The 12652-nt window shown below is 43.4% G+C and overlaps 1 protein-coding gene across 7 annotated transcripts; it reads right to left on the bottom strand.

Moving 5' to 3' along the window:
• tcaim (T cell activation inhibitor, mitochondrial) lies at window positions 1-10604 on the bottom strand. 7 transcript variants are annotated; one of them, XM_037075274.1, is made up of 12 exons: window positions 10469-10594; window positions 10195-10373; window positions 9927-10013; window positions 8724-8856; window positions 8326-8476; window positions 7991-8195; window positions 5385-5507; window positions 4934-5031; window positions 3417-3508; window positions 3098-3330; window positions 2587-2718; window positions 1-2324 (listed from the first exon to the last, which is right to left on the bottom strand). In XM_037075274.1, the coding sequence occupies exons 2-12, from the start codon at window positions 10272-10274 to the stop codon at window positions 2099-2101; spliced, it is 1560 nt and encodes a 519-aa protein (XP_036931169.1). In that variant the 5' UTR covers window positions 10275-10373; window positions 10469-10594; the 3' UTR covers window positions 1-2098. The 7 variants fall into 7 exon arrangements, with proteins under 7 accessions (XP_036931169.1, XP_036931168.1, XP_036931167.1 ...); XM_037075273.1 differs by having other exon boundaries at window positions 7991-8246; window positions 9927-10010; window positions 10469-10591; XM_037075272.1 differs by having other exon boundaries at window positions 7991-8246; window positions 10469-10591.
• Between the last annotated feature and the right edge of the window lie 2048 nt (window positions 10605-12652).

A 12652-nucleotide genomic window follows, 5' to 3' on the forward strand; every position in this document is an offset into this window, starting at 1 on the left:
GAGCTTGAAATGACCATTTTTATTGAGGAGAAATGTTCTGTTCACAGTTAAAGAAAATGCAGATCTCAACAGTACTCCACATTCCCCTGCGCGTAACATTAACAGTGTTTCAAACAACAGACATAACATAAGAAAAGGCTCCATAACCAAAGCCACACGGCACACAGTCATGTCAATATTCCTGGATTGTCTAGTGAGGTGAAGAGCCTCTGCACAGTAGTTTATGATCACTTATTACACGGCTCTTCTTAATGCTGTATTAAGAATGCTCGCGTTTGGCGATCAATTATTTTCATTGGATTGGGTCGAAATTTCTCTTAAACATCCAACATCCAAATTTCAAGGAAATTAAAATAATCCTTGGGAAAATCTACAGTCAAAATAACCCATAGAGTATATTTTCAGCTCTGAAGCTGTATATAACACGATCTGTTGCACTTTAAGGCAGGACCAAATAACTCCAAGATGTGAATGAGCTACATTACTACTATACAGAACCACGTTTTGGTCGCGAGGCAGTGAAAACTAGTGGGGATATGAATTTTCACTCAGCAACTATCTTAATGATCTCTCACTGTGTGACAGGAACAATTTCAGGAACTTTCATGAGAATAAATTTGAGCGCCACGTGAGTCAAGATGGAAACGTCTTCTCATCAAAGTCTGTGAAATCTGTGTGCTCCAGTGTACCTCCGACTTTGTTCCTGAAGTCTTTTCCTGTCACAAAAGTGCCCTGGGAACTTGGATGTTCAGGACAAAAGAAAACTAAGCGGTTGGTGCCGTTCAGAATTCACATCCAAATCTGTAAAATACTGAAATCTAACTCAGAGGGCAAAACTTAAAGAAATCATAACTGTAGTAGTTTTTGAGCTATAAATTTTTCTAGGTCTCATGCATTTACAGAAAAATCCTATAGCTGTATTCCAAATATAATGGAGTACAGCATGGTTCAATCAAAGACTGAAAGAGGTTCAAGAACACACTGTTTGTAGTAATGTATTTCTGCCCATCAGCATAACCCCAGATCTCCATCGAAGGCTGCTGATCGGTTAATGAGACCAGCCTCTGATGCTGATGGTGAAAAGTGTTTATTGTCCATCACTGTAAAGCTGGAGTCAGTATGACAATATGTGTCACTGTCAACCCTGCCTTTTAAATGTTCACCACCCACAGAGACCCTTCATCTTTCCCTGTCACTCTGCCTGAACTCATGAAATCATGTCCCATGAGGGCATCCATGTAACAGCTCGCTCTCTACTGCATGAGTACTTTAAAACATGTCTGACGCATCCCAAAGGAACGTGAGCTGGATCTCATCTTCTTAGATAATTACCACCCAATTTAAAACCTGCCTTTTATTTCTAAAGTTCTCAAGATCTCAGCAGCTTCTTGTTGCCATGAAAAACAATAGTATCTTTGAAAAGTTTCAGTCTGGTTTGGAATCATAGCACACGTCTTAAAGTCACTGATGATATTTTAGTGAATGTGGACCAAGGTCATTCTGTTAAACAGACTGAAGCGTTGGTGGACAGATCTGCATCACTTTAAACAGGTCCTTTTATTCTGTCAAATTGGACATTTTTTATGGTTAGCCTCATGGGTCAATCTTTCTGATCAATTTAGTTCCCGGGTGTATGCTCCCCCTGGCTGACGTCCTCTGCAGATGACTCACCTGCAGATGTCAGTGTTGAGTTGTTTAGTTCTCAGAAGGTTTCCAGTATTTTGGAGAGGAGATCTGAGAATATTACAAAAAATAACCTAATTTTATGCAGCAGGATACTATTTACTTGCTCCTTTTCTCATGAATAATTTTCCTCACTCCCTGCTTGGGAAACACATTGCACTTTGTTTGGCATTTCCAGTGAGAGGATAAAGTGCTTCATATTGGATGAACCCACACTGGTCAGCTTGAATGAAGAACTCAACATTTTTGTCTCCAAAAGGTTTAACATGAGAACTACACACTTTAAATCTGTTGTGACCACCTGCTATCTAACAGACGATCCTGTCTAATGGGCCCATTTGCTGGCTGAATTATATTAAACTTCCAACACTTGGACTGCCTGGGAACCCTGCAGCTGGGGACCATGTCCCTCAACTCAGCTCTTCCAGTCCCAGGGGACACACATGTCTCCGTCCTGCATGACAGAGTAGAAGTGAGACACACAGATGTGGAGGCCCTGCAAGAGGGGGTAACGCTGTTCCACCAGTCGTTTACAGCACTGGACCATCTGACTGGAGCTGATGCTGGGCTCCTTGGACAGGCTCCTCAAAGACAGATTTTGGAGACACAGCTTCATAACAGCCTCCTCCTCCACCTGCAGCCTGCGCGCGCACACACACACACACACACACACACACACACACACACACACACACACACACACACAGTAAAGTAAGACAGTAAGAGGTGTGTGTGTAGCCTCATGCAGTAATGACCACTGGGTAGTGATGGGTCATGTGCTCATCTTCCAGCAGCAGTGGGCAGGCTGGGTTTGTAAAGTTTACATCCTGTTAAACTTTCACTCCTGGCTTGCTCTGTTTACAGTGAGTCTTCTCAGCCGATGAGATGGTTTGTGTGACTCACTGTATTTTGCGTTGGGTGCGCTGTCTGGCCTCGGAGGCGTGGCTCTGGAGGAAGACCAGCAGCTTTGGAGGGTCACAGTTGGTGGGGATAATGAAGTGCCCCAACTCATGGAGACTGGGGTTAGAGCGGTCACTGGGATTAACACAAACAACACATTATGTCTAACTTCATAAAAGTACACAGCTGTGTGTCAAGCGTTTGAGGCATTTAGGTCCCGTGTCCACATAGCGTTTGTTTCGGGCAGAAAGGTGCTGGTGGTGCGTTCAGGAGTGGTTGTGCACGGAGAGAAAAAAACAGTGCAGGTGTGACTTGTCTATACGACATTATGTTGATCGACACTGCCCCTGTCAGGTTTACTGTCCATTTTATTTTTCATTTGACATCGGGACATCAGAGTGGGGAGGATGTGGGTAGCACTCGGGAAAAAGCCATTACCAGCTGATCCCTTTCTGCCGTTTGGATAAAAATGTTATGTGGACACCCGCCCTTACATGGTAATGAGAGAGCTTACTTCTCCAACAACATGGTGGTCCCCTGCAGGCTCCTGGGGTGCAGGCGAAGGGGGCTGGACATGAGGCTCCTGTAGAAGGTGCTCAGGGTGCTGTAGTGCTCAGCGATGGGCCTGACTGGTGCCAGCCTCTCCACGTGGATTACCTGAGTTCCGCCCAGGAGAAGGCTGATCCTTTCTTTCAGCCAGTCTGTCTGCTGCTGCAGGCTGCGATAGCTGGACAGCTGCTCAAACACCTGGAGGCACAGAGGCAGAGGAGGGCTCAGAAAACAGAGAGGAACACAGAGAACATGTGAGAGCAGGACTGCTGTGGCTGCATTACTTTGGTCCACTGATGATGAACATCCATGGTTCCTAGCATGACATGTCCAGAGGCGTTCATTCCTGACTGGTCAGCAAACACAACGGTGTGCCCTGGATAAAGGGAGGACAAGCAGATTCAAGTAGTTCACACATTGCACCCATCTACATCAGTAGACGTTCTGCTGGTCTTGGGAAGCAGAGCAAAATAAGGGTGCCAAAAGGTGAGGTCACATTGGCCAACGCTGCATGTAATTAATTAAAATGTTGCTATTAAAGCAAAAGAAGGAGGGCAAGAACTGGGAGGATGTGTGACCAATATTTGTTAACAACCTTGCGGCTGCATTTTGGTGCTCTGATAATTTGTGCAGAAATTCTTTGGTTTAAAAAAAAAAAAAACAACTGCTCCATCAACTGTGTGAGTGGCTGCTCTTCAGAGCATCTGACGGGCTGAAGAGGAAGAATGTTGAGGTCCTGGGCTGACGTTGTTGGACCTGGTCTGCACAGGTCAAAGGACCAGACAGTATGAACATCTCTGGGTGACATCCCTGCAGTCGGCATACCAGCTGCACGCTCCTGACCCAACATCCCTTTTCACAATATTGAATATTGAGTTGTGTGATTCTTCACCTGAGAGGAATTAGTCCGACTGCATTTTAATGACAGTGTTATTTCTCACTTGGCTGTCCCTGTAAAGTTCAGAGGGCAGAGAATCAGGCTATTTTGTTTGTTTGCAATTGATTTCTTTGCACTTTAGTTCTCACTTCAAAGTTCTTGTTCAATATCATTTTGTTATTTAAAAGTGCTGTGGCAAATGAAGCAGGAAAGCCCAAGCATATCATCATCTCAGTGTTGCATTTATTTATACCATATAAATTCATACTTCAGCATAAAATACAAATACAATAAACAATTATACTGTTTATCGTGATGTTTGAGTGGGACAATATTGAGAAAATAGCCCACTGTATATCAGTATCGCTTAAATTATACCACAGCATCTACTGCACACTCTGATACAGGTGGCACCATCCTCCTCTAAATCTGGTTATTTTGTCAGTTAACAGAATGCAGCAGCCTGCTGTCGTTGTCTCCCCCCGACAGGTGGGAAGGCAAATACTTTATGACTGTGAAAATACATCATTATAAAGACTACACACTCAACAGTCATGTTAGTGACGTTGTCTCGTTGAATGCTCACCAAAACCTGTAACTTAAACATTGTAGAGCTGCTCCTGTATATTAGCAGCTCACAGAACTGAACCAGAACCAACTCTCCTTCACAGAACTGCTGTTGTCAATATGAGCAGATTCTTTGAGATGTTCATCTTTTGTACAATCTTTTCAGAGCCCAGTTGGCAGCCAAATGATGAAATTTTAAACTTTTATAGTCTTAGCGATAACACACATCTTAACATCACAAGTCAGCATTCATCCATTAACACAAACATCCATACACTGGTAACAGGGGCCGGGGATTGAACCAGCAACCTTCCCATAGGTGAACTACTGCTCTATCACCTGAGCCACAGACTTTACCTTGCAGGTGGATCAGGGCTTCGGGGTTCTGCTGAGACAGTCGGCTCAGACTCTGAAGCTGACAGCACCTGTGGGCCACTCCCCAGCTTCGCTGCCACCTGCACCACACAACTGATGTCAGCATCATAACATCTAATAGACAACTTCTTACTAGCACATGCATAGCCTTGAATTAAAACCCAACAGTCCCATGCCCCAGAAGAAAATTCAGAATACCTGTGCAACTACCTTTTTTGCTCTATAATTTACACCATGTTCTTCAGTGACTTACAGAGAAGTGAAACAAGCATCAGAGTTAACTGACTTACTGAAGCAATTCTCTCCTCTGATAACCACAGAACCAGGATGTTGGACCTGGTAAACTGCTGATTATGTTGCCATGACAAGGCTCATCAGACTGCTCAGACAGGTGAGTAGACATGATCAGGTGGACTAGTGTTGTTGAGTGTACCTGATATCATCCAGATCAAATTTGTGACACAGCTCCTTCTTCAGTCTGTCTAGCTCTTCCCTCCGAGGAAGACTTGCACCGTGCTTCTTTGTCGCCATGGGCTCATTGTTTCTCAGCCACGAGCTGACAAAGAAAAGGAAACATGAAATCGCTCTGAGACCACACTTAGAGAATACGTTCTATAAGGCCACAATAACTCACAGTGACAAACCCACACAGAATTATCACCGACTATGGTGAGCTCATGTTGACATAAAACACACTTGACTGTGGACAGTGACACCTGTCTTCCAGCAGCTTCTAATTCACTGCAGATTTGCTTTTTGTTGGATTTTTGGTCGACTCTTGACCATCCTGACCAGTTGTCTCTCAGCAGCAGGTGATAGTTTGTGTTTTCTGGTCGTGGCAGTGACACAGCTGTGCCGTGCACTTTAAACCTACAGACAGTTGTTTTTACAGTTGATCTTGGGACCTGGAACTGCTTCGAAATGGCTCCAGTTGATTTTCCTGACTTGTTCAAATCAATGATGTCCTCTTTCAGATCAATGCTGAGCGCCTTAGACTTTCATATTGTAGTGTTTGTGGCTGAGTCTAATGGCTGTATCCAACTGTTTCTATTAACATGGACCCAGAAATGTCATCAGCTGTGATCAATCAGAATAACTCAGAAGAAATTAAGAGGCCGTGCTACAAAGAACATTTGACACAACTTTCTATCATCACCTTAACTGATCATTCATCTTACTGTATGTGAATATTTTGATGCAGCAGATTTAGTCACATTTTCAGAAGCCCAATAATAAATTCATTACTGAATGAAACTTCATGAATGTTTTGGTGACAAAGTAGTTTGTGTTTCATTCATTAATTACAGAAACATGAGAGCTGTAGAAATCATTGGAACTAAAGGCTGCCATGATGTACATGTTCTTTATGAGTGGATATTAGAGCTGCAACAATACACCAAACTCATGATTCAGTTTGCATCACGATTTTTGACCCACGGTTTGATCCAAACCTCGATTTTTTCTTTTTAATGAAACATTTTATTTATGTAACATTCCAATAACTGTATATTATACTCGTCTGATAGTATCAGAGGGGAAGTATTGGCAAACTGAATCGGTGTGAATGGAGGGCGTGTCTATCGGATGGTCCGTTCACTGCACAGGTCCCTAACCCAACTAAATAAAGAGAAATGTCCCACAAAGCAACATTACAGAACCAAACTAAGGTAACGTACTAACTGTAACTGACTTGGCAACGAGGAAGAAAATACCGCAGCTGTACATGGAGAAGCGTCTGTCCTCCCGCCTGTCCTACTGACTCCTCGTCACATTTCTGTCTGAAAAACAGCGTCTGTCACCAACAAAAAACTTTAACTCACCAAGTGTTTATGATGAAAATAAATCACAGCGACCGTCAGCCCTCCTGACCGAGACTTCAGGGAACTTTCCCCCAGAAAACAGCCTCTGTCGTTGCGAGTGACAGAGTCAGACAGCGTCCTCTTCACTGATGGTGATTTTGTAATTATGTAATTTAGAGCGAAAAACGCAACATCGGTTGGTCAGGATCTCAATGACGACACTTTAAAACAGCATCCACATGATTATAAATTATCTGTGGGTGTATATTGACAAGGGGACACTGGGGAAACACCTCGAAAACACACATGTGACATCATCAGGACGTGCACCGTCACGTCTCTTTAGGAGCTGCGGCGCCGGCTTTCTGTGTGAATTACACAGCGGTTCGTCTTCGAATCCAGTGGTGCTTCACTCTGTGTGAATGACCAACGGCGGAGAATTGGCCACTGCTGTGGTGTTAATGCAGTGTTTCTGTGTGAAAGGGGGCTACTTGGAGCTCATAGGACTGGATCTAGACTGGAAGTTTTGTCACAATTCTGCCTTCTCACACCGTGAAACAGGTTCGTGGATCTGAGTGTCACGATTTCGGTTTTGATACGTGTGTCGTTACAGCCCTAGTGGATATGTGTTTGAATATGGTTGGTCAGGGTTTACCTTCACAAATCTTTCCTGCTTCATACCTACCCTATTCAAATGTAGTGCTTAATGTGTTTTCATGATGACCCTGATGATGGCTATGAGCTGGAAGCAGGGGTAAACCCAGGGCTCCAGACTAACTTTATTTACTAGGAGCACAGCGCCCCTAACTGAACATTTTCGGAGCACAATCACAAATAAACATATATGAGCCACTTACAGTGCCATTCCCCATCCCCTGTCTGTCTCACAAACATTGGCCTGCCACCTGTGATTCCAGATTCCTTGATTCGCCCCTTTCATGTACCAGTGTAAAAAAAAAAAAAAGAGGCAAATTCACTGGTTGCACAAGCCTGACTAAATGTAAAATTTAGTCACACTGTCAGAAATTTTGATCGCAAAATGTGACCATTTGGACGCAGTCTGGAGCCCTGAAACCTGTCTCTGTCCAAAGATCAACAGAACAGAAACGTATTCAATAAGTTTGTGGTACTGAACTGTTTCTTATGATTAATGATAATCATTTATGATTGTGGTCTGTCTCAAAAAAGACCTTTGTTGTTGTTCCAGCTGTAATACAGAGCGGAGGTCAGTGTCACTAACCTGAGTGTAAGCTCCACTCTCCTGGCCTGCTGCAGCTCCTCCTCAGGGTCTCTGAAGCCAGTGAAGGTGTAGTAACTCTTATCCCATTTGATAGGTCTGTAGAAAGGCACTCCGGCCTCAGGTGGACTTCCAGATGTCTCTGCACCGGCTTTCATTCCCCTCATATGTTCCATGGGCAGGCTGCAGGACTTCAAGACATTCATCACTGTGCCCAAGACATCATTTGTTTGCAGGGTGAAACTCACAGAGCGGAACCCTGAAAACCAGGGGGACGTTTAGATTTATAAAAAGACAGAAGTCGCAAATATTAGGAGCAGTATTAATAGAAACTGTACCTGAGGTGAAGAGGTCTGGCTGCACATCACTGCTGTCCTTAGTGTCCCTGACATAAAAGGTAAGCTTCATTGGCTGAACTGAGCGTGGGCCAGGCTTCTGCAGGTTGTCCAGATAGCCATTCAGCCTCTTTAATGAATTCTCATTCACTTCCTGTAGAGCACAACATGAAACGGTGTGCTGAAGCCACCTCTTTAACAAACTCAAAACAATTAGGACCATGTTCTGACCAACAGCCGCCAGCCAACAAATCACTTCAACTGTATACACAAACCCGCACACAACTAAGCCATCCACCAATATCGTCACAGCAACAGGCTAATCACATCAGATTTGTTTGATTGCCAATGTAACATTTATAAGAATTTATGAACTGATCCAGGATAAATAAGAGACCTACCCGTTCCCTAGGATGTTGACCGAAAAAGTCAGGATGGACTGCAAAATAAAATGGTCTGAGTGCATTGACAGCATCTGCCTCTGACAAAGCCCTCTGCTGGACTAAATGCGTGGCCACATGTTTCCTCTCCAACCTATAAAGAAAACAATACTGAAGATAAGTATTTGTTCCATACGTCCTGTGCAGACAGACACACAAAACAGAGCTGGAACAGCAAGTAATGATATTTTCGAGTATCGATCAGTCAGTGAATTTCAGTTTCTGGCATGATGCAATTTTTTTTTTTATCAAACTTGGGTGGAGGATGGATCTCTACCCAGAATAGACCATTAACTTCTGGTGCAGGTCTGACTACATTCAGATTTTAGGAGTGTTATCACTTTCTTTGACACTTGGAGACAGGGAATTTTGCTGACATTTTTGTTAATTTCTCAGGGAATAATCCATGGATGTTGATGAAAACGTGTATTTATGTGGCTGGTGTCTACGAGTGTATACAGTTTGATGCAAATTCAAATCAAATCCAGATGTTGCAGATTTAGATGTTTTCTGTTATTTTATTCTTTTGGCCTTTCGGACAGTACAGCTGAAGAGAGTGACAGGAAACAGGGTGAGAGAGGGTGAGTGACACGCAGCAAAGGGACCCAGGCCACCGCAGAGCCTCGGCACATGGGACGCCCGTGCTACCAACTGAGCTAAACAGCACCCAAGATACGCTTTCTTTAATACTGAATTAGGCATGACTGAGTTAAATGGGACCATCTGGCCTTGGCAGAGGTATGCACTCTACTCAGAGCCATTCCTGTTATATACTTGCATTTCATTCCTGTCCTTATCCTTGTAGATGCTGCATAAATGTTTGGCTTTTTTTTTTCTTCTGATAAATAACTTAAAACTGAAGAATATGTCAATAAAATTATTTTCTGTTATCATTTCTGCAGTAACAGTTAATACACAAACTCCTCCTCATCAATGGTATGTTATCAAAAGAAACAGAGGTGAACACAAGGTGTCTGTTCACAGCGCTAGCAGAACTGAACAGAGCCCACTGAGCAGAAACATCTCCTTCATCAGGTAGGTCAAAGAACTGTAGGTCTGGTGGCCAAACATGGTCAATGCTAAAGCTGCTGAGGATCAGTGTTTTCACCTGAGCTGCAGCAGGTTGGACTTGACTGGTCATTCCACGTGTTGAAGCAGTGTTACCTGAAGGCGTGTCGCAGGAGGAACTTGACAGACATCGCTGATGCTGCCCGTCTCATGGCCTCCGCAGCTGGTCCATCAGCAGGCCTGCTTTCAAAGTACATAGCGTCTGTCATCAGCACAGTGACGTCACAGCTCTCAGCTGCTTCACTAATTCAAGGCTACAGTGATGACGACACTTTCCATTTCAACCTAAGAGGGAAGTCTTTGATGACGTTCACCTGTTAGCGACTCATATAGACAATCAGTGTGCGCTGAGTAAGCTGCTTACGTGTACTTGTATTTAGCTGCTGCAGTGTGGCTGACAGCAAACATCACATGAGGCCAGAATAACAGTCGGTTCAGACACATGACGGTGCTGCAAGACGTGCACTGACTTCTACTGTGACCCGATCAATGACAGCAGCTCAGCAGGACAGCAGTCAACATGGCTCCAGTCCTCTGCTGTAGCTAGCATACAGTGTCGCACAGTGGGAGTATTAGCTGTCAGCTGTTAAGAGCTGAAATAAGACGTGGCGCTGTTTAGTGGTCTGGTCTGCCCTCACCATACAGCCGCTGAGTTCTCTCATCTCTGCTCCGTCGCTGCTCTTTCTTCTTCTTCTTCTTCTTCTTGTTTGTCCTTCTACTTCTTCTACTCCCCTTCGTTTACTTCTTATTCTTCTTCTCCTTGTATTTCATCGGCAGACTGGACGCAGCCACAGCGTGTTGCTGCCCTCCGCAGGTTATCAACAGAAGTTATTTTTAGATCTTTACGCAGTCCTGCCATGGAGTTTCTCAGGATTCACCGTCTCTGGCTCTCCACAGGTGTATTTTCCATCAGGGTACTGACCAACATTGTCTGGCCATGATTTAGAGCACAGTGACCCAGTCTCAGCCTAATGATTACCACACTGTTCCTCCTGCCCATTCTTATACTTGATGCATATTTAATAATTGGCCTTATTGAAAAATAAAACCTACTTCCCCCCACTCTTACTACTACTTCTTCTTTATTTGCAAGAGCCTTCCTATGGAAAGTCGTTTGAGCATTTATTCGATATCCTTGATATCGGACTTAAGGTTCATGTACTAGCAAGCTTTTTGTCCTCGCTCGTAAGACAATTTGGCACACTAGTAGAACTACTAAGGCGCACTAGTAGAACGACTGTGTCTAACTAGTAACGCTTTTTTCCACTACTAGTGCCACTTTGGGCCTATTATTGTGCAATCAAAGTAAACTACTAGTAAACTACTGTGCTGCACTAGTAACACTACCAGGCCCCACTAGTAAGTAGGCATGTGTTACGCACTAGTAGCCTCTTGGACCCCACTAGTAGCACTAGTAAGGCATTTTTGACCCCACTAGTACTACTAGTAAGTACAAAAATGTCCACTAGTACTAGTAAGGTATATTTTACCTTACTAGTACTACTAGTAACAGTGAGAATGCCCACTAGTAGTTCTAGTAAGAGCCAAAATGTCCACTAGTAGCACTAGTAAGATGTACTACTAATAAGGGACAGAATGTCTACAAGTAATACTAGTATGTCTCTTTTGACATCACTAGTACTACTAGTGAGGTCCAATGTGCCTACTAGTACTACTAGTAAGGTGTTTTTTACCTCACTAGTACTACTAGTAAGGCCCAAATTGTCTTCAAGTACTACTTGTAGGAGCCACAGCAACCACTAGTAGCACTAGTTGGGATAAGGGGAAAATGCTCACTAGTTGAACTGGAAGAAGCCAAAATGCTTACTAGTAACACTAGTTGCACAACATGCTAATGATGATAATAACATTATCATCATCCTTTCCCTTTCAAAATAATGATGATAATAAAGGATACTGGTGTTATTTTGCATTCAAGATCCTTATGACTGATTAATGGACTGGGTAAGAAAACCAGAAGTAGCCTTTGACATTAACCTGGTGAAGGGCAGCCCAAAGTGTTTGTAGACAAAAGCATGTACTGGAGACAAGTAGTGGAATGTGTTTTTAATGTGTTTGCACCTTGCTGTAATTGAATTAATTACAAATTAACCATAAAAAATGAACATGAACTGAGGCAGCATTTAATTTAAAAATCAAATTTTATTATGTGTGGCTCTAAAACTGCTGAAAAAAAGTAAAATGTGACTTTGTATTGGCCATGTCCTGTTTCTGCAGTCCTGTGCTGACCACACTTTCTGCAGGTGTTAGTTTGCAAATTTGTTGAGTACTGTCATTGAGGAGCAGATCTAGTGGCAGGGGACGGTGCACTACCAGTGACTTGGAGCAAGAAATGGTGTTGTGCTGGCACAGGAACAAAAAAAGAGTGCTTGGGGAAAAGCAAGGAGAACAGGAGGAATAGGGGAAACACAGAAAGTTGGGAAGAGTTCAGGCTGGAGGCTTCTTCAGTGGAACAGCATCTGGGGCACTGGAAGGGGTAGCAGTGGCTTTCCTCTTTAATTGCTTGTCCTGCAGAAATCAAAATACTAATATTTGGTGACACATTAGGCTATTTTGAATAACTAATGGAGAAAACATTATGTTTGGACTAAGTATGATCTCTCCATAAGAGCAAGGATTTTGTGTGTGTGTGTGTATGCTTGGTTCAAGGGTATGCAACATCGCATTTGTTTGGACTGCAATGATACCGTTAATAATTTATTTCATAAATGCTTTACCAATTCTGCTCGCATTGCTAACCGTAGCCACCACAGTCATGTGCGCACCAGAGCCAATCACTGCAGAACCCAAACCCAGGTCGC

The sequence above is a fragment of the Acanthopagrus latus genome, chromosome 17, assembly GCF_904848185.1.
Source record: "Acanthopagrus latus isolate v.2019 chromosome 17, fAcaLat1.1, whole genome shotgun sequence".
NCBI classification, from domain to species: Eukaryota; Metazoa; Chordata; class Actinopteri; order Spariformes; family Sparidae; genus Acanthopagrus; species Acanthopagrus latus.

Coding starts and splice junctions, on each gene's coding strand:
- tcaim (XM_037075272.1), bottom strand. CDS start 10,274: ATGTGTCTGAACCGACTGTTATTCTGGCCTCATGTGATGTTTGCTGTC. Junction 8,477..8,723: donor GTCAACATCCTAGGGAACGG/GTAGGTCTCTTA, acceptor TGTGCTCTACAG/GAAGTGAATGAGAATTCATT. Junction 2,719..3,097: donor ACCACCATGTTGTTGGAGAA/GTAAGCTCTCTC, acceptor TGTTAATCCCAG/TGACCGCTCTAACCCCAGTC.